General features: G+C 41.5%; 1 protein-coding gene across 3 annotated transcripts in view; it reads left to right on the top strand.

Moving 5' to 3' along the window:
- Nucleotides 1–25,066, top strand: part of SPEF2 (sperm flagellar 2) — a 104,272-nt gene that overhangs the window by 5,012 nt on the left and 74,194 nt on the right. For all 3 annotated transcript variants that reach the window (XM_060280326.1, XM_060280325.1, XM_060280324.1), the window contains exons 2-12: nt 293–395; nt 1,770–2,022; nt 5,353–5,523; nt 8,661–8,801; nt 9,094–9,173; nt 12,315–12,513; nt 13,543–13,731; nt 14,678–14,865; nt 16,467–16,638; nt 21,981–22,200; nt 24,361–24,491. In XM_060280326.1, the coding sequence (XP_060136309.1) occupies nt 293–395; nt 1,770–2,022; nt 5,353–5,523; nt 8,661–8,801; nt 9,094–9,173; nt 12,315–12,513; nt 13,543–13,731; nt 14,678–14,865; nt 16,467–16,638; nt 21,981–22,200; nt 24,361–24,491 (1,847 nt within the window). The remainder of the gene's footprint in view (nt 1–292; nt 396–1,769; nt 2,023–5,352; nt 5,524–8,660; nt 8,802–9,093; nt 9,174–12,314; nt 12,514–13,542; nt 13,732–14,677; nt 14,866–16,466; nt 16,639–21,980; nt 22,201–24,360; nt 24,492–25,066) is intronic.

The following is a 25,066-nucleotide window of genomic DNA, read 5'->3' as shown; positions in this document are numbered from 1 at the left end:
CTCTGTGTAGATCAGAGGTGGGAAACCTGTGGACCTCCAGGTGTTGTTGGACTCCAACTCTGATATGTCCCCATCCAGCATGGTCAATGGTCAGGGAAGATGGTAGTTGTAGCTCAGCAACATATTGAGGGGCACCAGTTAGCCGCTTCTGATCTGGATGTTACTGAAACTGCATGGGAGGAAGTTGCAGGAAAGTTACTTGCACTTCACAGTGGTAACGTATGAATCAGCCCTTAGGTCTGAACAAATGGGGGGACAAAACCTTTCCTTTTTCTCTTTAAAAATAAACCAGAAATGGAGTCTTTTGCCAGTGAGTTTTCTTCAGGTTACCTCATCGGAGAACTTCTCAACAAGTTTGAACTCCAGGATGACTTTGCTCAGTTTTCACAAAGCAGGTTAGTAGATGGTATATACACAACATCAAATGGTTAACATAGTAGGTTAAGTGGTGGCTCCAAGTCCTGGGGTAGGGGGCTTAAGCAAGATGCCCTCAGTAGGGGGAATCCTACCTCCTTGCTTGTTGCCACTGATGATTCATTAGCTTTCTCCCTCTGGGACCAATCTGCATCACTGCTCAATACAAGAGGGAGAGCCAGGGTTGTTGCTCCTCCATGTTCCTGCCTCTGCTTGCTTACGTGAAGATAGCTAGAAAGCAGGCAGTGGCAGAAAGGAGAAGGACCAGGAGGGGCAAGGGACCATGGATGTTTGACATAAGACTTAGATATCTGCCTAACAACCCTGATTGCCGATGACAGTCCAAATAGATTAAGATGACAGCTGGTGTAAAATGCAGTCCATCCCTCCCAACTCAGTTTAGGAATACTGAAGGCATATGGGGGTCTGCAGGTATGCATGGGTTAGCCCCTCCCCCTTGATGACAACATGTGCCTCCTAGCTGACATGTGAGTGACTCAATCTCAATGCCATCAATGCACATAGAGTTTCCAATTCTGGAGATGGGAAGGTATGCTTCTGCCATACACTTTAGTGTAGAGGTGGTTTAGTGTAGAGGAGCATATTTCTGCTGGCTCCTTCATGCATTCAGAAATGAATGCCTGAATAGGGATATTGTTTATTGCTAAAAGGGGACTAATGATGTTTGGCCAACTGTCCTAGGCAACTACATTTCCCACTTGGAAAAGGAGAGGAGGGATGTATGTTTACATATGTTTACATGTTTCATCCAGCACTTCCCCATGTGGCTGCTATATATACTTGTTGAATGGTGATTTCCATGCTCCCAAGAAAGCTTATCAAAACCCAGATAGATGCGATAAGAAACTGGGATTGGTTCCATAGCTCAGTGAGTGCATTCTTTCCATGTAGAAGGTCCTGGGCTCCAACTCAGGTATCTCCAGTGTTTAATGTATCAGGGTTAGGCCACATCTCTGCCTTAGACCTTGGAGAATGGTGGCCAGAATAATTAATGTTGGGGTAAGGCTGCAACCATAATCCCACTTACCTGGGAGCAAGCCTCATTTGATTCAGTAGGACTTACATCTGAGTAGACAAAATTGGATTACCCTATAAATGGACCAATAGTTTGATTCAGTACAAGGCAGTTTCATATGCTCAAAATCTTGAGGTTGCAAAATGTGGTCACCCAAACATTTTGATCTGTTCCTAATGATAATTTTGTTTAGCTCTATCTCTCTGTAAATGAACATGCTTATTGAAGAATGCTGGGCTTTGGGATCAGTTTTTGGGAATTTTCACATTTCGAAGGAAACAGAACCTTATGTAATTGCAGAGTCTGTTTGTGTTTTCAGGCTTGCCAGTGCGAAACTTAACAACTTTTCTCGCATGGAGCCCACCCTTCAACTCCTGGGTGTGCAGTTTGACCAGAATGTGGCCCGAAACATCATGACAGAGCAGCATGGAGCTGCCACCAAACTGATCTATCAATTGTATGTGGCTCTAGAGAAAAAGAAAAAAGCAGGACTCACTGGAGTTGCCATGGATGCAATGAGACCTTCAGCTCCCGCAAAGCTTAAGAGCGTGGGAACTGAAATGTATCGAGAGGTGAGCTTGTTGAGCTTCTCTTTCCCAATAGAGAAGCAGAACATCACATGTGACTATACCTTTTAGATATATACCCATGACATGAGAGATCAAAATAGAATTCCTGTAAACTAAATTTCTGTTCCATCTACTGAATCTCTGTGTAATGGATGCGGTGACTTAATTGATGGGAGCTGTAGTCCAGCACCACTTGCAAGACACATATTGCTCTAGAGGTTACTTTAAATTGGATTTCACCAAACTAATAGCCACTTTAAGAACTCTCTGATCTCTTTGCTTCGCAGTGTCCCATCAGGTATCTGCATAGTTCCTTGCATTTTCAGTCTTACAACAAATACGGTAGCTTTGGCCATTCATTCCTGGTTTCTATCCTGGCAAGCTGAAACTGGGCAAAAGGCCCAGAAGGCTAAATAAGGAGATCAGAGCTGTAAATCTTTCAGAACATACGTTCCATCCTCACACATACATCCTCACTCTGTATAAGCTGCCTGTACTACCATAAGGGCAAGAATAAATTAGCTAGATATTTCAGGCCAAAACTACACTGAGGGGGCTGGCATTCCTTTTCACTTGGAAACCTTCTCTTTGATTTAGTTTTGCTCAGGGTGGATTTGATTTAAATCAAATCAATTTAAATCATGATTTAAATCACTAGTCAGTAAGACTTTATTTAAATCATTTTTTTACAGAAAGGCATTCTTGCTGGTATAATCTTAATATTTACAACCAGATTAATGTTTCATTTTTGGAATAATAAATGTTCAGAGTTGTTTTTACAGTTATGTCAAAAATTACTGATTTGGTTATACTATTAGAAATACATAGACAGATAATTATGAAATTATTGTGAGGTTTAGTAAGTTTATTTGGACAACTTTTCTGCTGTACTTTATTGGAAGGAGAAAAGTAATCATTCCTTAATAACAATTTAAACAATTTTTTAAACTAAAACAATAACATTATAGCATACCGTATGTCTCCATGTTTGTTAACTGATGTGGTTAAACATTTTTTAAAAACCAAAAACTTAGACTGATTTCCAGCACACATGAAAAACAAAACAAATCCTTATTTCCTGATGGCCTTTGGACTGTAATGTAACTTAAATTTTTAAAAAACTATCTTTAGAAAGATTTTTTTCCTCCAAAAGCATTTTATTTTAAAAATCCAATTTAAATAAAAAAAATCAATTTAAATTTAAAAAATCCAATTTAAATGAAAAAATCTGATTTTTTTTAAAAAAAAAACCATTGGCTTTTATGCACCCTGGTTTTGCTTCATGAGGTATTTCATTTACGTTGAGCTGGGCTGCTTCACTAAACAATAATTTATCAGATACTTTCATCAGATTGATGGATAGTTTACAAAGCTTTCTGAAAGAATGTAGCCTTGATCCAGCAAGGGAGAATTCATGTGTAGAAGCAGGCATTCATGCATGTGCCCCTCTCTGGAGCCATGTCCACAAACAGGTGTAGTGCTCAGGGTTTCTAACCTGATCCAGCAGCTTTAGTTGTGTGTGTAGCCTCAGCTAGTAGATAAGCAGAAGCACTGATCAGCAATCAGTGCTTACTTAATCACTCATTCCTGGTCAATGCACCAGCATTAATTGAATTCTCTAATCATTTGCTCAATAGCATCCCAGAAAAACAGATAAAAACTAGGCTTGTATCTGAAACAAATCAGTCTGTTTGTTGGTGTACAGTGCTTCGTTGGAGGAATATTATAATCTTCATATAGCTAATAGTGATATGAGGAAATAGGAACAAAATAAATCAATGTAATGCAATATAGCAATATAATACTTTTAGAAAAATAGCTTTAAAATGTCCTAAGGATTTGGCCACCTTCTAACTTCCTCTAGCCCAACTAGTTGTGAAATGGAATTTCTAAATTCTCTCACATATTCACATTTTGGAATAGCTACTCATCCAGGTCTGCAGCTGGGCAAAAGCATGCAAAGCAGAGTTGAACAGGGAGCAAGCAGAGAGTGAAAATGAATCTGTGAAGCACCTTTTATATTGAACAGGAACTGTATCTGGAAGATGGAATTTCCCATCTTCTGTATCAATTTAATTACTTATGTAGGTAACCTTACATAAAATGTAAATTGCGGATTACAATAATCTAAGCGTAACTGGAACCCTTATTTCTTCTCCACCTAGAGTATGTGCGCCCTGATGCATTCCTGTGCTTGCTTTCCAAAACAGCTCTATAATGTCATGATTCCATGTATGTTTGGGCATCAAGGCTGTCGTCTTCTTCACATTCCTTAACAGCACATTATGCTGATGGCATGAAATTTCCTTCTAATTCATATTGTCATCTAAGATGTCAAAATGTCACACAACTGTCACTGAGAAGCAGCAAATATTTCCAAGCACAGTTAATTTTTTCCAATATTGTCATCACCATAGCTGCCAGTTAAAAAAGAGTATGACTTAGCAGTTTCGCTGATTTAGCAGAAATCACCACCTTTAGTTATGCAGATTATAAACCACAATGCTTCAACCATATTGGCTGGCAGTGGATGCTGTTAATCTGGACATTGCTAGCTCTGCAAAACTATGAAGTACATCAAATGGTGTTAGGGATAGGAGAGAAATTTGACTCGATTCACATTTAAAGGCAAACCTACTCAGTTCACACTTTCTTAAACAATGTGGAGATTCAGCCATCCTTTAAAAATTGCACTCCTCTGAATTTTTGCAGCACAGTTCTTGGGCAAAGTAATGTGTAAAAAAAATTGCAGATATTAATGTAGACTGTGTATTAAAAATGCATATATTAACTGCACATACTAAAAGGTGTTTTATTATGGCAAATGTGTACATTTGGGGAAATTGCATACAAACATGCATATATTCGGAGAAATTCACACTAAGATGCTGATGAATTTTCACAAGCCCCTCCCTTTTTTATTAAAAAAAATGCAAACTGATGTGGAAATGTGGAGAACTAAAGTTTGGAAAAAGGAGAAACTGAAATCAATGGATTCACTCATCCCTATAGCTGTGAGTTATCCAAAACTAGGCTAAGATAAACTATGTTTCAGACATGTAAAAAAACTGTCCTAATTTGACCAGGACTCAGAGGTAGAGCATATGCTTTGCATGTAATACCAGGCCCTAGTATCTCTAGTTAAAAGAAGCTGGCAGGAGGGGCTGTGAAGAACTTTTCTTTGCCTGAGAGCTTGGAGATCTGCTGACAGTTAGAGTAGGCAATGTTTGGTTAGATGGAGAAAAAGGTCTGTCTAAGTATAAGGACTTTACTATGACTCAATGCGGAATATAAAGATTTCTTCAAATCTTTTGGAAAATCTTCTCATTTCAGCGCCTTAAATCTCTAGTGCCGCGTCAGGTAGACTTGACACTCCAGCAGATTTCAGACAACTTTCACAGCAAAGCCAAGGACCTCGAAAGTAAGGTAGCTCGGATGCAATTTGTGGAGCAACAGCAAGCAAAGAAAATTCAGGCGGAAAAAATTGTTCAACAATTTGAAAATGTGAGAAGCCTATTTAATTTTTTTATATATAAAAACCTCAACGTTGCAGGAAATGTGCATTGTTTTATGCTTAAGCCTATGAATTTTCCCACCAGCCGCATTGAACACAATGGGAATTATTTCTAAGTAAATGAGGATTGTGTTGTATGTATAATAGAAAGCTAATGGAAATAAATGGTAGTGGGTTTTTTTAAATTCAGCTAGAACAGGTTCCGTTTGCCCCACAAAACCTGTAGTATAGCGCTGAATCGGAGCAAACAGCAATTGGGGTTTCGGAGGATTGCTGTTTGTTCCGATTTAGCACTAAAGAGTGGGTTTTCTGGGGGGAAATAGTGGGGTAAAGGCAAAACCAATGGGACCTGTGCCTAGAAAGTACGGGACAAGCATAAAACCGCTTGGACCTATGCTTTCCAGGCACAGGACAAGTAAAAGTGTGGATGATCCCTTAGTTTCATTTGTATATCGCTGAAGGTGATGCTGGAGTGTCATTCCAGTGCTTGGCAGTGGGATTCAGGTTGCTTTTGAAGTATGTGAATCCTAGACTGCAGGGGGCTTTAATAGCAAGCACCAGTGCCTTGCATTTAGCCTGGCAGCAAATTGGCAACTAATACAGTTCTTGCAAAGCTGGCTGAATAGGTTATTGCCTCCCACTAGGAGGGACGCAAGCTGCAGCCTTCCATTTTGCCTTCAATAGCAGTCTCATGCAGAACACATTAAAGCAACTGACTCCAGAGTAGGGGTGGGCAACCCATTTTCCACCCAAGGCCAGCATTTCCTGGATAAATTTGTACTAAAGCTTTTTGGCAATCACATTGGCAGTGGCTGTAGGGAGACTTCAGTGGGAAGTCAAAAATGTGGTCTGTTGCCATTTTTGCAAAAGAAGCAAAATGTTATAGTACTGAATTCCATTGCATTGCATTTTTGTTTGAAATCCATTTATGTTCCTCATATGGAACAACTGATTGCCCTGAGTGGGGATATGAATCTCTTTGGGCATCAAAAGACACATCCAGTCAGTTTAATGGGGCACAAATGACCAGTGGGGTGGAGATACATATCTGCAGTGGTTGCGAGTGTGGAAAGTTGCTTCTAGGCATACGTCTTCTTCCTGAATTTGGGTGTTTTTTAAATCAAGCTTTGCACACCCATGCAAAAACTCTTTGCCCATTCACATTTTATTTGAATCGTTTCCTTAACAATATGCCTCAATAACAGTTTGATCTTGGGCATCATCATTTGGAATAAGACACCAGTACAAAGCAATTGGGTTTAGGCTTACAGTCGCTCCACCCTCACCCCTGCTACTTTGAAGACTGGCAAAGGAGGTTATTTCTAATACAACATTTCACAATTCCTGAAATAGGTTTTAGCCTGAAGCTTGACTCTGAACATTAGAAAATGAATCCTGCTGTGATAAATCATGTTATTTAGCTGCAGTTTCTATGGGAAATTTAAAAAGGTGTTTTTATAAATAACAATTTTTCAACTTATGCTGAGTCACACTTGCATGAGGTAGCAGACTACTTTTCAATTCATTATACAGTGGTGCCTCAACCTACGAATTTAATCCGTTCCGAAGGCACCTTCGTAAGTCAAAAAATCTGTAAGTCGAAAAACGCCATTGGAAGCGCGATTTCCCTTAGGAATGCATTGGAAACGGAAAAATTCGTACGTCGAAGCAACCCTATCTAAAAATTCGTAAGTCGAAAAATCCCTATCTAAAACCGCCGCGGGTTTTTTCCGGATGTCGAGACATTCGTAAGCGCACGGCCATTACCCCCATTTGTAAGTCGAAAAATTCGGTTGTCGAGTCGTTCGTAAGCCAAGGTGCCACTGTAGCTGTTCAGCTTGTTACTCTGTGATTATTAAAGTAAATAGGACCGGCACCAGGTTTTGAGGGGGCACGTGCCAAAGTGCTAGCTTGTGGGGCCCCTTGTGGAGGTATAACTGCCATTATTAAGGGCAGCTTGGAGCCACCATTTTCAGTTTTCTCCAAGCTGGCTCAACCGAGGGGTACAGAGTAGCTGCTAGCTAATGGAGGGCCCTGTGTTAGGACTAGGAACCCACTGGGGCACTCAGGCCCTGGTGATTGCCTGAGGATGCTTCATACTGCCACCAAGTGTGAAAACCATGTAGGTTGTGAGGAATGTGCCATCCCACATCCAGCAGCAAGTTCCTCCTGTGTGACATGGTAGGATGTCCTATCATAGTCTTGACAAACAGGAGGCAGGGCTCTGTGTGACTTGCACCACCCTGCAGCCCATCATTTGCTTGCAGAGAAGCCACCCCTGGGCATGGCCCTAGGTAGAACATCTGCTTTGCATTCAGAAGGTCCAGGGCTCCATTCCCAGCATCTCCAGGTGGGGCTGGGAGAGACTCCTGCTTGAAACCCTGGAGAGCCATTGCCAGTCAGTGCAGACAGTACTGAGCTGGATAGACCAATGGTCTGATTCCGTATAAGGGAGTTTCCTATGTTCTTATGTAACAAATAGGGACGCGGGTGGCACTGTGGTCTAAACCACTGAGCCTCTTGGGCTTGCCGATCAGAAGGTCAGCGGTTTGAATCCCCATGACGGGGAGAGCTCCTGTTGCTCTGTCCCAGCTCCTGCCAACCTAACAGTTCGAAAGCACACCAGTGCAGGCAGATAAATAGGTACCGCTGTGGTGGGAAGGTAAACTGTGGTGGGAAGGTGAACAGTGTTTTGTTGCACCAGAAGTGGTTTAGTCATGCTGGCCACATGACCCAGAAATCTGTTTGTGGACAAAAACCGACTCCCTCGGCCTGAAAGCGAGATGAATGTCACAACCCTATAGTCGCCTTTGACTGGACTTAACCATCCAGGGGTCCAACATGTAACAAATGCCAAACAGTAAGAAATGGCAAACGTATTTGAGATGCTGTTTATAGTGATTACAAGCCCTTTAACTTCATAATATCTCATTTTCTTTTTGCTTTGTTTTTTTTAAAAAACAAAAAAGCTCCCATTATTTACTCCTCCCAATTTTGTAATATGTTTGCGACCTTTGTGTGGGCAGAAAGTGACTCTAAAATGATAGTGCTTTGTGGGTAATTAATACTTACTTAACAGTCGGTAGCCAGTTTTAAATATCTCATTACCTTCTCATTGGATATTTAGAAAATGGTAGAAAATCGAAGGCAGCATGAAATAATGGCTAAAATTCATGCAGCAATTATCCAGATTCCCAAACCAATACTGCAACGCTCCGTCAAGGCAATTGAAGACCAAAAGATTATGAGGAGGAGGAAGGAAGCAGAGGTAAGTTCTGAACTTTTAGAACTGGAAATTTAAAAATCATTGGCAGGGATTGCACTAATTATTGATTGCTCTGGCACTGCATCCCAAATGCCTCCACTTGGAAACAAAGTCTGCTTAATGTTATGTCTGTGTAAGTGGAATTCTGGTAGAATAGCTCTTGGGAAAGGGCTTGGGGACCCTGGCAGGTTATCTGTGAGGGTGTGTGGCCTTTGAGCTGAAGAAGATGCTTCCCCTGTGTTGCAGGGTATTGAACAAAAGGAAGGAGATTCAGGTGTGCCTGCTTGTTTTTCAGATGACCTATGCAGAAATTAAGAAGTTTGAAAAGCAGATGAAGAAAGAGAGTGGCATGCCTCCTGCCAGGCTCACTGAGAGGTAATGTTTGGAACAAGTGACTTCTGGGTAGACTTGCTGTTCCACGTGGAAACTGAAGCAAGTGAGGGTCTCCCAGTCTTGAAGCTGCCAGTCACCTGGTTAATAAGCATTCTTTCTAGGCAAATAGCTTGTCATGCAGATGGGCAGATAAAATGGGTTGGAAGTTACTGCACTGACATTAAATTCTGCTTGCTGGAAACATTGCCTTCTTCGTTTTAATTTTTTGTTGGAAGTACTTTATATTGACTTGCGGCTTATTATACAAATGCTTTTTCATGTGCTATTGGAGTGATATATACAGTTTAAGAATCTTGGTATATATTTCCACTCCAGAGTATCTTGGGGTTCCTAAAGCAATTGTAGGACTTCAAATGAAAACCTTTCTGTCCACTTTCTCCACCCCAGATATCCTGCTATACCTCTCTACCATGTTCCCCCTTACTTGCCTTTTTTGTGAATTAAAACTCCCAATTGCTGTTTTCTTTCTCATAGGGGAGTTGTTCTAGCTTCATGATAATTTTGGTTGTCATTTTCTGAACCTTTTCCAGCTCAACAATATTCTTTTTTGAGGTGTGTTGACCCGAACTGTATTCCAAGTGCACTAACTATAATTGGCAATGTTATTTTCAGTTCTTTTCCTATTGGTCACCAATGTGGAATTTGCATCTTTCACAGCTGCCACACACTGGTTCACCATTTTCAATTACCATTTTCACCATGATCCCAGTATTTTCTTCGTGGCCAATCTCCCACCAGTTCAGACCCCACTAGGATATACAGTATGTGAAGTTAGGACCGTTTGTCCCAATGTACATCACATTACACTTGCTTACAGTAAATTGCATTTGGCATTTTACTGACCACCCCATAGGAGAGAACCTTCTTGAGCTCTCTGCAATCCTTTTCTGTTCTTGTCACCCTGAGCAATTTATTATTATGAACAAAGGTAGTCACTTAATTGCTCACCCCTTACTCCAGAGACCAATACTGAACACTAAGAGACCTCAGCTGTTAAATCCATCAACTGTGAGAACCTGCTCTTTAATTCCTGTTATTTAAGCATTTACTGATCCATAAGACGACCTGTCCTTTTATCCCATGATGATACCCAGCTCTACCTCTCCTTTAAATCAGAACCAGTGAAGGCCCTGTGTGAGTGCCTATAGGCGGTTGGATGATGGATGGCGGCTAATTGATTGAGGTTGAATCCTGACAAGACAGAAGTACTGTTTTGGGGGGACGGGGCGGGCTGGTGTGGAGGACTCCTTGGTCCTGAATGGGGTAACTGTGCCCCTGAAGGACTAGGTGCTCAGCCTGGGAGTCATTTTGGACTCACAGCTGTCCATGGAGGTGCAGGTCAGTTCTGCATCCAGGGCAGCTGTCTACCAGCTCCATCTGGTACGTGGCTGAGACCCTACCTGCCCACGGACTGTCTCGCCAGAGTGGTGCATGCTCTAGTTATCTCCCGCTTGAACTACTGCAATGCGCTCTATGTGGGGCTACCTTTGAAGGTGACCCGGAAACTACAGCTAATCCAGAGTGCAGCAGCTAGACTGGTGACTGGGAGCAGCCGCCGAGACCATATAACATCGGTCCTGAAAGACCTACATTGGCTCCCAGTATGTTTCCGAACACAAATCAAAGTGTTGGTGCTGACCTTTGAAGCCCTAAACGGCCTCGGTGCAGTATACCTGAAGGAGTGTCTCCATCACCATTGTCCAGTCCACTGAGATCCAGCGCCGAGGGCTTTCTGGCGGTTCCCTCACTGCGAGAAGCAAAGCTACAGGGAACCAGGCAGAGGGCCTTCTCGGTAGTGGCGCCCGCCCTGTGGAATGCTCTCCCATCGGAGGTCAAGGAGATAAACAACTACCTGACATTTAGAAAACACCTAAAGGCAGCCCTGTTTAGGGAAGTTTTTAATCTGTGATATTTTAATGTATTTGGGTATTTGTTGGAAGCCGCCCAGAGTGGCGGGGAAACCCAGCCAGATGGGCGGGGTATAAATAATAAATAATAATAATTATTATCATACAATGTGTGCTCCGTTGGATCACTCTATCCACTTTCATTGCCTAATCCTACCCCTCTCTTCCATTTGGAAGTCTGAACCATTTTCAGTATCATCCCTTAGTGATGATTTATCCTGAACTTCAACAGTAAGTACCTTTCCCCCAAAGATACTTTTTAAAAAGCTGCTCTGCCAATAGATTTTATGCGCCAGCAGTTCAGGTTCTATACAGGTTCAAGTGCAGCAAATGGATCATAGGGGTGCTATGCTAATCTTTTTTATATACTGCCCTTCGGTCATATTCCCAGGACAATTTCCAAAAAGAATTAAACAATTAAAATGTAAATAAAATAAAAAACCCTGAATCATCTATAAAAGCCACAAACTGTATCAAACAGTCAAAGAGCTAAATACCCTCTCTTCCCTCCATCACCTACCCACCGACTTCATGTTTGTTCCAATCTGGACTGTGTGCCCTCACCCCTAGCACCCAGCACATCCCTACATAGTAAACAAAAAAACAAGCATGTAAAGGCCAGACACATGATTAGCATCGCATCTAGTTTCACACTTGAGCACCATGGGAAAGCAGCTGCCTCCTTTTTGTTGAATGTTCTCCTTTTAGCACTTTCAAAAGGGTGGTAGGGAAGTAAAATGGAGAGAATCCAGGCTCCCAGAACTTTAAAGCTCTAAAGACTTTGGAGAAAGATAGAAGCATGTAAGTAAAAAAACAGATGCTTCTCCTTTCTTTAAACAGTTTCTGCCACCATCACTAAGTGAATGTAGCACTCCTATAGGTCTCCTGGGTATTCTCACCTCAAAGTGCCTCCCCTCTGAAGAAGGGCACCACATCTGTGACATAGAATGCTTCCTCAGAGCAAGGTATCATGGGGGCAAGATGGCCCTGGAGAGCCATAGGAGGCTGAAGCTGCAAAAGTGGAAAGGCGCTTCCTGAAATGCTCTGATTCCACACACACACACCATGTAACTGCAAAGCTCTGTGCAAGGATTGACGGCACTGTGAAAATCATTGACAATAGTCACAACATTTGATGAGACAGATTGGTGGCAGTTCCTTTGTGCCTTACATAGATATTTATATAACACCTGATGCCCCCAATTATTATTTTTAGCATGGTGCATTCGGTAATGCATACACAGGAACTGGATACAACTCCAGCCATCACTGACTTGTTGAACACCTACTCAGATGACGAATATATCAGGAAAATTCAGAAACGTCTTGAGGAGGATACCTTTGCCCGCGAACAACGGGAGAAAAGACGGCGGAAGATGTTAAGGGAGCAGCTAATAGCCCATGAAGCACAAGAAGTGAGTTAGATGTACTGCTTTCTCAGATTTTTGGGATATACACTGACAAAGGAACAATCCATTTGTGCTAAGATACACAACTATCATGGTGAGGCCCATTAGTGGAGGGAAATCTGTAGTTTGGCAATTTCAGGGACTGGCGGGACACTGACAAGTGTGCACCAGAAAAGGGGGCTGGAGTCTGACTTGGGAGTGGGGGTCAGTGATTTGCGGGGAACTGTACCAGCCAAGAGGCAAAAGTTGGAAGGAGGGGAAGCTTCAGAGCTGCAGGGTGGAGCACAGGATGCATCAGAAGAGGAGGGAGAGGGAGACCAGGCAAGTAAAGGGCTGGGTGCTTCCCCACCCTCTCCTGCTCCACTGTCTCCCAGAACCAAGAGGGGATTGAAAAGGGATGAGCAGAGGAAGTTTACATGCAGGCATAGTCTCTGGCTGCTTGTGCGCAGCCTGTCAGGGGAAGATACACAAGCTGGTAGATGAGGACTGGCCCCCTGTTGCTGCAACTGCTCCATAAAGCGCAAACCTGGAATAGTGTGTGTAAGCATCTAGAGCTGTAGAAGCAAAGCTAAGTGTTACACGGTATTTGACAATAAAGAGTTAACTGTCTGCTGCGTGTATTCCTTTGACTGGGAAGCACCCTTGACAGCCATAGTTTTTATGGAGTCCAACCAAAACTGCAAACAAGCCTTGTTCTTCAGAGCTCCTCATCAGGCTTGATGTTAAGCAAAATGGTAGCAAGAAAAAGCTGACACAACGCTGAAATTTCAAGGGGCAGCAGTTTTAGCAGTTTTCAGACTGTACATGCAGGGGCTCCTCCTTAACACTTAGCAGGGAGTAATCTAATGTGCAGTGCAAAGTTATGTGTGATTACTTGGAAGCAGGTCCCACTCAGTTCAACTGAGTAAACTCGCAAGTAAGTGAATTTAGGCCCTACCATGGATTTTCAGTTTGTTCTTTTGCTTTTTTCATACATAGCAAGGGGTGGAAGTAGTTAAGCATACTATCGTAGGTTGTCTTTTAATTTTATTTCAGGAGGCATATAGAGAAGAGCAGCTCATCAACCGGCTAATGAGACAATCCCAGCAAGAGCGGAGGATCGCTGTGCAACTGCTGCATGTGCGGCATGAGAAAGAAGTGATGTGGCAGAACAGGATTTACAGAGAAAAGCAGTTTGAGGAGAGACGGCTCAAAGAATTCCAAGAAGCTCTTGACAGAGAGGAGGTAAACATTCATTATTTCCTCCTCCATCGTCATCTTCTTTTAAAGAAAGCCCTTGGTCTGTCTTGTCTCTTACATTCACAATTGCATTTATTCCAACTTGAATTTGCCTTCAAGCTGCTTTGGAGGTATATGGTTAAAGGGCTCCAACTTGTTGCCAAAGAAACCCACGTAATCAGCAGAATAGAAGGACACAGAAAATGGCTGAATCTTAGTACTGGGTGGAAGCGGAAGGTTATCAACTCCTCCAATATACCAGTTTCGCTTAGGCTAGGAAGCAACTTTGTAAGCCTGGACAGAACATTATTTTCTTAATCTACTGCCAGAATTAGAGGATGCAAGGCCAGAACAAAATAATAATAATAATAATAATAATAATAATAATAATAATAATAATGTATTTTATTTATCCTTTGGGCGAGCATGAGCTGTTGTAGCATATATGCATACTAAGTGTTAGGTTTGGTTGCATTCTAATGCAGCTTGAAAGCGCTGAGAATGGTATGCATTGTGGATGTGAATGCATTCATCTTGTGCTGCCAGGTGGAGATTTGTCCCATGTAAGGGTTACGGCTAATTTACAGAGTGCACATAGCAGTGCTGTGTTTGTATGTGTTGGCTTCTAGTCATCACTGTGCAGCCTTCTCCCTGAGCTCCCTATTGGCTTGCCCCTCCCCTTCTCCCTAATAGTGATTGGCAGCCATGTGCAGTAATGGAAAAACAGGTCAGCAATCCAGCCCCGCTCGGCTAGTCACAAATGCACACCACTCTTGGCCATCTCACGGTGATAAAGTAAGCTCAAACCCGCACCACTGAAAATTAGGCATTAAGAGAGAAAACTTTTGCAGTGGAAGGAAGTCATGTGAGATTACATGGATTTTGGACTGTGGTCAGGGATCATGAAATTTGGATGACATTCTGCTTACTTTTTTTGTCCAACTCCTTTTAGGCTCTTGCAAAGCAAGAGAAAATTGAGCAGGAGGAACAGGCCATCAAAGAAAAACAGCTACATGCAATGCTTGCTGCCAAAAGAGCTGAAGATCGCTATAAGAAGCACTATTTAATTTGTTGGGAAATGGTTGAGCAAATCATTGACTTATCAACTAAAATAGGAGAATACCGAACGCTGACAAACAAGTAAGTTGTTTTATTCTGGCGGGACTTGACTTGCTTTACCCCCCCTGAACTGGGGATTGTAAATGTTCGACACTCATTCCAAAGCTGCAGAAATAGATCTTTCTTCATTAGGAGCCCCAATAGTTTGGACAGTAAAGCAGCCAAGAAGCCACAGGCAGAACAATCTGCAACCAAGTCCAAACACTTGCTAATTCAGGATGGGTAAGCTGTGGCCCTCCAGATCCTTTTGGACTTCATCTCCCACCATCCCTCACCATTGGCCAAGCTGACTGGGGCAGATGGGAGTTTGAGTCCAGTAACATCTGGAGGGCTACAGGTTCGCCATCATTGACCTAGGTGATATCATTAGTCATTTAATTTTTAAAAAAGAAAAAAAACCTGTACATTTAATTATGTAAGAAACGAGTATATTTGTAACTTTGTGATTTGCTTTTTCTTTGTTATGCAGTTCATGTTTCTCTTAATAGTTTGGATGTAAGGAGAAAGCCATCTGCGTATTTTGCAAGTTTATCTCCTATTAATTAATTTATTTTAAAAAATGTACATATCACAGAGGTTTCCCACAGACATACATTGAACCATACAATAAAAACCATATACACATTTTAAAATCAGCTGTTGCAGAATGATAGTATGTTCATTGTCAGTGTAAGAATGGCAGCATAGGAAAGTTTTCAACAGGTGCTTTAAAGTTTAAATAGAAGGTTCCTGCTGAAACTTTATTGGCAGAGTCTTCCAGAAGACCAGGCCAATTACACTAGAGGCTCAGTTTCTTGTTGCTGTCAAATGAGTCTCGCCAATTTGGGGGACAGTGAATGACGCTCCTGCAGATGATCTCAGTGATCTAGGTGGGATATAATGGTTCATGCAGTCTGTAAGAGACCCTAAGTTGTTCGGGGCTTAAATTAATTAAAAGTCCTAAATGAAAGGCGTTGAATCTTGCTTGGCTGCAGTTGAGCCAGTGCAGATGTTTCCACAATGGTGTCTCATGTCAACCATGTTACCCCATCAGCACTTTTGCTTCTGCATTCTGCACCAACCAGAGCTTCCAAACCAGGCCTAAGGGCAGCCCCACATAGATCTTTTTTGTAGTAATCTAGGTTATCAACACATGTGCTCCTTTCTAGGAACTGGCAAACCAGACAGAACTGGTAAGAAGCATTCCTAGCCACAGAGAGCACTTTGGTTTAGTTTAGCATTACATCTAAACCTGCGCTTGTAGTTTGTCTTGCTCCAGACAAACCATGAGCTATAGTCAAGGTTTGTTCTTGGCTTGCTGCCACTCCTGGTTTGTCTGTGAAAGGCAGACCATGAGCCTAGATTCACATGAAATGCTAAGCCAAAGCTCCAGGAAGCATTGGCAGCAGGAAAACTAAAAGAGGAGTGAAGTGTGTCAATACATGCTTGTGCATGTTCACTTTGGCTTGGTAATACATGGGAGCCACATTGAATTGAGTAGTTCATGTCTTAATTTCTTCTTTTTTTTGCATTGCTTATTTTGTGTTGCTATTGATCCATGTAATTCTTAGAAAGCATGCTTTAATCAATCTGACCACAGATTTATTAATATATATATATCTATATTTGCTTTATTTCCTCAGCTTAATCCCAATAAAGCTGATGCGTGATTGGAAAGAGCTATTCTTAAAAGGAAAACCGATTTATGAGCAAGCTGAGATTGAAATGCCTTGGCCAGATGAACCAACTCCAGGACAATTAGTAGAACTGGACAAAATGAATTTACTAGATGAAAAAGATTATGATGAATATAAGGTACTCCCAACTGACATGGCCTAGTGGAAGAAAATGCAGCTCGTTAAAATCATTGCTCATGACTGCCACCTTTTGTCCATGATGCTGCATAGATTTCATATAATAGTTTATATTAGTTTAGCCCACGTAGTTAAATGTACTAAATAATCTGCCTTTCCGGGACTAGGCGATACTTTGAATTGTTGCTATTTTGGAAGGCTGTGTTGTCATCAACTGTTTTGCTGTTTGACACACAAATGCAGTAACCTCAATATGCAGGATCACCACAAATTTGTGAGAAGTGAGTTACATAGCTGTTATTTCAGCAGAAGTTAAATTGTAGTACATTCCACTGTGCTAGAAAATGTAACATAAAGGAGTCCACAAAATCTAATGTGAAATAAACACCACGTCTGTCACAAAATGAGTAGTCTTATTTCATACAACAGAATTGGTATCTGATAAAAAGGTGAATTAGTTTTTTCTAGTCAGATTCCTGGTATTTTGAGATCAGCTTATTTTGATATCATTACTTTTTATATAAGGCATTTCTGAGAAAGAGCTTTTATCATTATCATCTCCATGCAGGAATCTTAAGAAGAGAAATTATAGTTAAGTACATAATGTTTCTTTCTCTCCTTAGTTTCAAAAGCGGACTATGATTATATAATTGAACTCTGAATATATGTATCTTATGATACATTTTTTTCAAAATGCAGTCACTCTCCAAATGTCATTGTTATCAATTTGGCTGCATTGAGGGAGAAAAGAACCTTTTTTCTGGGTTTGGATCTACTAGCTTATTTGAGTCTATGCAGTACCATCTTTGCAAATAGTCTCTGTGTGCAATAGAGTGTTTTTTTAAAATCTTGTTTGGGAAACTAATACCACATTTATATGTTCTCTTTGTGCCCACATCCTGAACCAATTTATTTTGGTACATTTTATTTTGTAAAGTAGTAAGTCTTCATTAGGAGTTTGTGTGGTGGCTGCCTCAACAAGCATGTTAGTTCTTTCTTTTAGGTTTTAACAGCTGTAAGTGAAAGTTGTTGTTCATAATAGGTTGTATATTTGAACAGGGATTTCCTTTGAAAGACAAAGACTGTTCTCTTCACATCAACACCACAGTAGTGTTGGCTATCATTAAATTGCCCCACAGAAATCAAGTGGTACATTCCCCCCCCCAATGTGTTTGGCTTGTAGATTTAAGCTCAGTCCTTATGATACCAGCACACAATGGTCATAGAATCATAAGGTGGCAATTGAGCTAAGTTTTACCCATAGCAGACCCATTGAAATTACTGAACACAACTAAGTTCAGCCTAATCAGTCTACTTTGAATAAAACTTAGTTGAACACCTACCCATGGAGTTGGGCTAGAGACCAAGTCTCTTATTGGTGGAAGAAATCCCATGGTTTGAGCATCCTCAACAATCTCTGCTTAAAGATCTCCAGTGGGGGAGAGCCAACCACCCCTCTAGATAGCTGATTCCACTGTGAAACCTCTCTTGTAGTCAAAGATGTTTCTCCAAATGTCTATTGAGGGAGGGATGGGAGAACCTGTGACCCTCCTGGTGTTGTTCGACTACAACTACCACCATCCCTGGCTATTGGGCAAACCATCTGGGGCTGATGGAAGTTGAAGTCCAACAACTCTTCCTATAAGTGGGAAAGGGCTGTAGCTCATTTGAAGAGCTCATGCTTTGCATGCCAAAGCTTCTAGATTCCATCTCTGGCATCTCCGGGTGGGGAAGACTCCAGTCTGAAGTCACAGAGAGCTGCTGCTCCTTAGCACAGAAAATTCTAAGTTACACTGGGTCAATAACCTAACTCTGTGTTTTGTCCTGTTGTACAGCTGGGCTGTACATCACAAAATGTGTTTATAGCCCTTATCAAATAGAGTGTTCTGCTGAAATAAAAGCGTGGTTTTGTGCCATCTGTAATCTTGATACCACAGACGCTATGCTTAAAAATAGAGCTGTGGGGCCAAATTTTACTGACCAAATCTGAAGAAGAAAAACTGCAAGAGGCACTCAGACCTGGTGCCTAATTAATCTGCAGTTTTAAAAGAAAAAAATTATGGTCTTAAATTGCTGTTTAAACTTGACATTTTTTTAGTGCTTCTGTTTTAGCTTTTGCTGTACTTTAAATTTTGTATTCAGTTACATCTTTTTCTCCAAAAGCAGTTTGATAATGTAACATAAGAGGAGCCCTGCTGGATAGATGAGACCAAAGGACCATTTTGCATTCTGTTTCCATAGTGGACAAGCAGAATTCCTGCAGGCAGTCCACACACTGGATATGCCTGCAAGAGCAATCTCCTATTTATGTTCCCCAGCAACTAGTTTCTATAGGCCTACTGCCCCGATTTGTTAAGCTCCTAATCTGTAGGATGACACTGATGGCTGTGTTATTTTTTTGCTGTTTTTTATGCAGAGTTATTTCACTAAGATGTAGCATATTGGACACAGACCACCTGCCACCTCAAACACAGCTCTTGAATTTTTCTCTCCACCTCATCACCCTAGAACTTGGAATGCTGTAGATCAGGGATGGAAAACCTTGGCCCTCCAAATGTTGGTGGGTTTACAACCACTATCTCTGTCCATTGGCCATGCTTTCTGGGACTGATGAGAGATGGAGTCCAACAACATCTGGAAGCTCACACGTTCCCCATCCCTGATGTAGTTCAGTCTTTGAGCTAGTATGCACTTTATGGCAGCTCTGCTATCCTTTTTATTGATTCTTTGTTTCCAAGGTAGATGTGCTTGTTCCATTCTTTCAGCTTGGGCAGCTGCTTTGAATGGAAATACCGCCATTTTTAGAATTTTGGGGGAGTTCCATTCAATACCCTTGAGAAATGCAAACTCCACAGTGACAGGGCACAGTCAACAATGTCTCATTGCCTCTTTGTATGACAGCTGCAAGTAGGTATGGACTGCTTACCAGTTGTAGAGTTTCATGAAAGCATGTGATCTGGACATGGGGAGAACCCATTCCACATTATAGCATATTTCACCTCTGAAGTACTGGTTCCTATGCTTCCAGTTGTGTACTTAGGCACAAACTGGGAGCAGAGGAGATATCCTATGAAAACACACCCTTGTCTGCCTCCCCCGAATGCTCCTTCCATCATCATCTATCTCCAATAGCTCTTCTCCTTCCCCGGTCTCGGCCGAGGAGATAAGTGGTGAGTTAACTTATCTAAAACCTTGCCTTGAATTGCTTTGAGAAAGTAAGTGGCTTTCCCAGGTTATGATAAGGCAAGCTACAACTCTGATGTGTGCAGAAGAAGAAACCACAGAGTTGTACAATATGGACAAAATAATGGCCCAGTGAGAAGATCTCCATGTCATCTCAACCAGGAAACGGTGACTCAGTTCTGGTTGATATGCTCCTCCGCACACTTTTCCTCCTCTGGCTGTTGTGTACCAGCTTCGCCGCAAAGATCCTGGCTTGTATTCAGCCAAAGTTCCCAATTACATCCAAACCTGTGAATTCTGGCATAACGTCGGCTAACAGCCAAGAAAATAGGGTGTTACTTTGATTTGTTAACTGACATTAATGTAGAGTTTCCCTGTTGAGATGCATTCTGGCTTAATACAAGCCAGGTTTTTAGACCAAAACCAGCAAAAACTGAGGGGGAGCAGGCTATGAAGAGGAGTGCTCATACTCTCTTTCGTCATATTCCCCCTCTTCTTTCCATATACCCAAATTCAAATAGTTACTCCTGTTTTGGGTAAAATACAGTTTGCCTTTTCTTTAGAACCAGCAAACTATGATTTTAAACTTGCCTATCAAATCATTATTAGAAAATACAGTTTGAAGCTGGTTTCCAATCCTGGCTTCAAGGGAAAGCACAACATTATAGTTTGCTGTTTTAGACAAACAATGGTTTGGAGAATCAGAAATGTGATGAATGAACTGGTCAAGCATGAAAACTGAAAGTGGGGCCTTTTAGCCTGTGTATACAGTTTAGTAAAATAACCCTTCTAAGGGAACTGAAAAGCAAGATACTGTCAACATGTGTCTTGAAGTTATGGTAGAGAGCCCACCCTCCATGTCTCCCCCCCCCAATATCCAGAGGGGTGGCCATGTTAGTCTGTTCCAGGGGGGGAAGTAACAATTATTATAGCATAAGCTATCATGGTTGAGATGGCCAACATGGTGCTCTCCATATGTTATTAGAGCCAACTTTAATCTGCCATTATGGCCAATGGTCAGGGATGATGGGATATGTAGTCCAAAAACATCAGTATATCACCACATTGACTACCCTTGGATTAGAGTCTGCTTCAATAAATGCATGACCCAGTATCTTAAGTTGTTAGCTATGTAGATGTGTGTCTGGATGCAGAAAGAAAAAAAATTCAGTAAATTCAGAGGAGAAAGGAAATAATATTTTTCATTCATTTCTACTGGCTACACTGCTTGCATTTCCCTCCACCACACCCATGTGAATATATGCCTGCCAGCTTAGGACAACACTTTTTATACATTTGATGAAGTAGGCTTTTTACTTTATTTCATGTTCACCCCCTGAAATGTGGTCTTGGATTGTAAAGTCATTTGCTTTCCTATGCTTGTTGAAATAAAAAAATGTATTTGTATTTACACCAGTTGAATCTTCATCAGTTTAGATGTAGGAAACAGTAACTTCATATTCACCATCTAGTATGACTGAGTACATGTAGTTCAAAAGGAGTTACAATTAATATAGATTGTTAGACAATCATATGTCAGAGGCATCACTTGGGTTTTAGAGACCAAAGCATAGAACTATTTAGCTGTTGCCTGTATTGTGTGTGTGTGTGTGTGCACGTGTGCTAGGGACTCTAACAGGAACAGAATCAAGCACATGGTTTCAATTTCTAGTTGCAGGACCACATTTTTAATAGCCTGAGGGCCAACGACACATGAGGCAGAAATTCTGTGACTGGATCTCCAAATTTTTCTTTACAGACTTATTCAAAGAACCATGTTTCTGTCGAGATCTGTGCTAATTTGATTAAGGGGGGAACATTGGGGAGTGAAGGGTTAAATCCTCCATTCCCAATTTTTCTATAATCTGTGTTACCTACCTGCACACCACAAAGTTGCTATTAGTCCCACTGGAGGAGGCTGCAAGTTAGCCATGCATTGCTGTAAACCATTCATGATAAACTCTAAAACTTTATCAGCCCCAGCTTGTACATATTTACTTGGATAGAAGTTATCTCTGGTTCAGTGAGAGTCATTTCCACATAGGTGTGTCTAGAATTGAAGTCTTAATTGGTACCCCACTTTTTATTTTTTATTTTCTTTTACTGCAGCACTGGGTGGAAAATGTACACAGTTTTCTTTTGTAATTTGTCTTGTTACAGAAAATGATTGAGGAGTGGTACCCACCTGAAGATATCAGAGCAAATAAACCTCCACCGGGTAACCCAATTCTGGGCTATATCATTCATAGACTGTTGGGACTCTATTATCCTCCGGAGCCAGAACCACCTCCACCTGTATTGTCCCCATTTCCTATCAAGGGGTGCATTTTGGGAAAACTCTTCAGTGGGAAAAGCACCTGCTTAAAGTTCTTGGAAGAAGGTAGGGCTGTTGCTTCCCCCACATCCTTCTTCCTACTTACTGACTTGATTCATTTTTGTGTTTGTGCTTTCTTTGCGGCCAACTGAACTCCCAGCAAAAATCAATGAGATACAGTAAAGCATAATTTGACTTGGTAAGCACAGTCCAGGTGGCGTTGTGGTCTAAACCACAAAGCCTTGGGCTTGCTGATCAGATGGTCAGCAGTTCAAATCCCCGCAATGGGGTGAGCTCCCGTTGTTTGGTCCCAGCTCCTGCCCACCTAGCAGTTCAAAAGCACATCAAAGTGCAAGTAGATAAATAGGTACCGCTCTGACGGGAAGGTAAACGGCATTTCCGTGCACTGCTCTGGTTCGCCAGAAGCGGCTTAGTCATGCTGGCCACATGACCCAGAAGCTGTATGCCAGCTCCCTCAGGCAGTAAAGCGAGATGAGCGCCGCAACCCCAGAGTTGTCCGCGACTGAACCTAATGGTCAGGGGTACATTTACCTTTACCTAAGCACAGTCCAAGGAAAGTTAACTGAACTTAGGAGCCACTGAAAAGAGCAGAATTAAGTCATTGATGAGACAAACGAAACTACTATTACTCCTAAATCCAGTTTGCATATGACGGTGAATGGGCTGGGCTGCTTTGCTCCTCCCTGCTCACTTTGGGGAGAAGCAAGCCATAATCTGTGGCTTAGCATGATGTCCAAACCAGGGCTCATGGTTGGTTTTGTTCTAATGAAGCATAATCAGTCAAAAGCAAATCTTGACTGTATACCACAGTTCCTTGGGAGCAAAGCAAACGATTATTCCTAGTTTGTGGTTTGTTTTCGCTAGGGATATGGGAGAAATGGTGTTCAGTTTGCATTTAGAGGCAAACCTACACAATATGTACTTTTTGAAACAATGTGCATATTGAAACACAGCCATTCTATGAAATTTGCACTTTTCCAGATTTTGCAGGACAGCCAAGGAATGCGTATATGTACAAGAGTAAACTGTGTTTAGAAATTTTAGTGAAATTAACATACAAAAATGCATTCAATTTGCAGGCCCACTGCTTCACAAAAATGTTTATAGTAGGTGAAAGCTCATACAAAAAAAATATGGTGTACAGTATTAAGAGAAATTCATAGTGGTGAATTTTCATGAGGACTTCAGCAAAAAAGAAAATCACAGACTAATGTTGAGAACTGAATTTAAGATGGGGGAAATGGGGAGAAACCAAAGTTGCCAGATTTATCTGTCCCTAGTTTCTACCCAGCATGAACCAGGAGGAGCAGGGCAGCGCAGAGTGGAAGTGATTTGTTCATGCATGGTAAACCACGATTTGTGACTTATTATCATGACATGCAGATGTGCTTCGAATTTCCTAATAGTGCATTATCCCAACAGTCGCTTATGAACTGGAGATCTATGTTCTGGGTCTCCACAGCTGCCTTATACTGAACCAGATATCTGGTTTATCTTTTTCTTTTTTCATCTGTACTGGTAGCAGCTCTCTAAGGGAAGGGTTTTGTATTTCCACAACATCCTGACATTAAAATGTCAAGAGAGGCCAAGGGTTTATATCTGAGACCTTGGTCATTCAAAGCATGCACTCTACAACTTCCCATGGCATGTTTATAGGTTCAGGTCCATCAATGGAGAATAACTTAGAACACAATGACCAAGAATGTCTCCATCAGGAGCAAGTGAGGATTCCTTAAGAGAATCCCTGTGCTGCTTTTGATAAAAACCATGTAGAATTCATGTGATACTGTTCAGTAGTACTGTATGGATGTAAGAAAGCAGCAGTTTCTATTCTGGCCTGTATTCATCACAACCTGCGCTGTGTCTATTCTTTCCACCAAATGCTATGTTATCTGTCTTGTTGTCCGCTTTCTAAATTGAGTCACCTAATTTATGTAACTATTTATGTAGCTTACATTCATTTCAGTGTAAAGGAAATGTGAAAACTGTGTTTAAAAGGGTTCATTGATTGCATAGCCTTTGATGAAAAATCCTGATTGTATTTGCTTGACTGATTTCCATACCTGACCACAGACAAACACACTAACAGCAGCAGTTTCTGCTTCCTTCTCCATCTGCATCAGAATTCTCTGGCGTCCTTATTCGCTAGTATTCTCTTCTGGTTTCTAAAATCTAAGCCTATTTCAACTGGGTTCTCTCTGTCAGTTTGCAATATCCAGGTGATGTCAATTGATAAATTGATCACAGAGGCAATCCAGGCTGCCAATGAGAATGAACCAGGAAATGAACTTATTCCGCTTCAAGATGATCCGGAAGTGCCTAGGAATCAGATTGAAGTAAGTCTTTAAAAATTATTTGCTGTGGAGCAATAAACTGCTGCCTAATTGAATTAGTGCTTCTTCAAAAGGGGTGTTTGCTATATCAGTCTGTAATGGCATCACTCAATATCTGTCCATAATGGCACCATTCAATTATCGGGAGGAGGTGGGAAGTTAGCATATGGCTCTCTAAGGCAGGGATAAGGAATTTCTAACCCTTCAGATGTTTTTGCACTCCCACTCCCATCAGCCTTAGCCGGTATCACCAATGGCCAGGGATGATGGGAGTTGTAGTCCCAACAACATATAGCGGGCCACATGGGTTCAGGTGGCTTTAATGCGTGGTGGCAGTATTTATTATTTATTTGCTTGTTAAATTTATTACTCTCCCTCATAAACTAATTTTTCTGGGTGGTTAACTGAGCAATAAAAATATAAAAACCCACCCACCCATGTGTGCTCACACACCAATACTATACAATCAAATACAACACCAGAATTCAGTAAAACAAAATAGCTATAATCAGGCACAGAATAAATTTAATGGCAACTGCTATTAAGTAACGTAATCATGCAGAGAAGCAAACAGCTTC

The sequence above is a fragment of the Zootoca vivipara genome, chromosome 11 (assembly GCF_963506605.1).
Source record: "Zootoca vivipara chromosome 11, rZooViv1.1, whole genome shotgun sequence".
Classification (NCBI taxonomy): Eukaryota; Metazoa; Chordata; class Lepidosauria; order Squamata; family Lacertidae; genus Zootoca; species Zootoca vivipara.
Note: the sequence above shows the minus strand (reverse complement) of the source record. Positions and strands in the feature narration are given on the sequence as shown.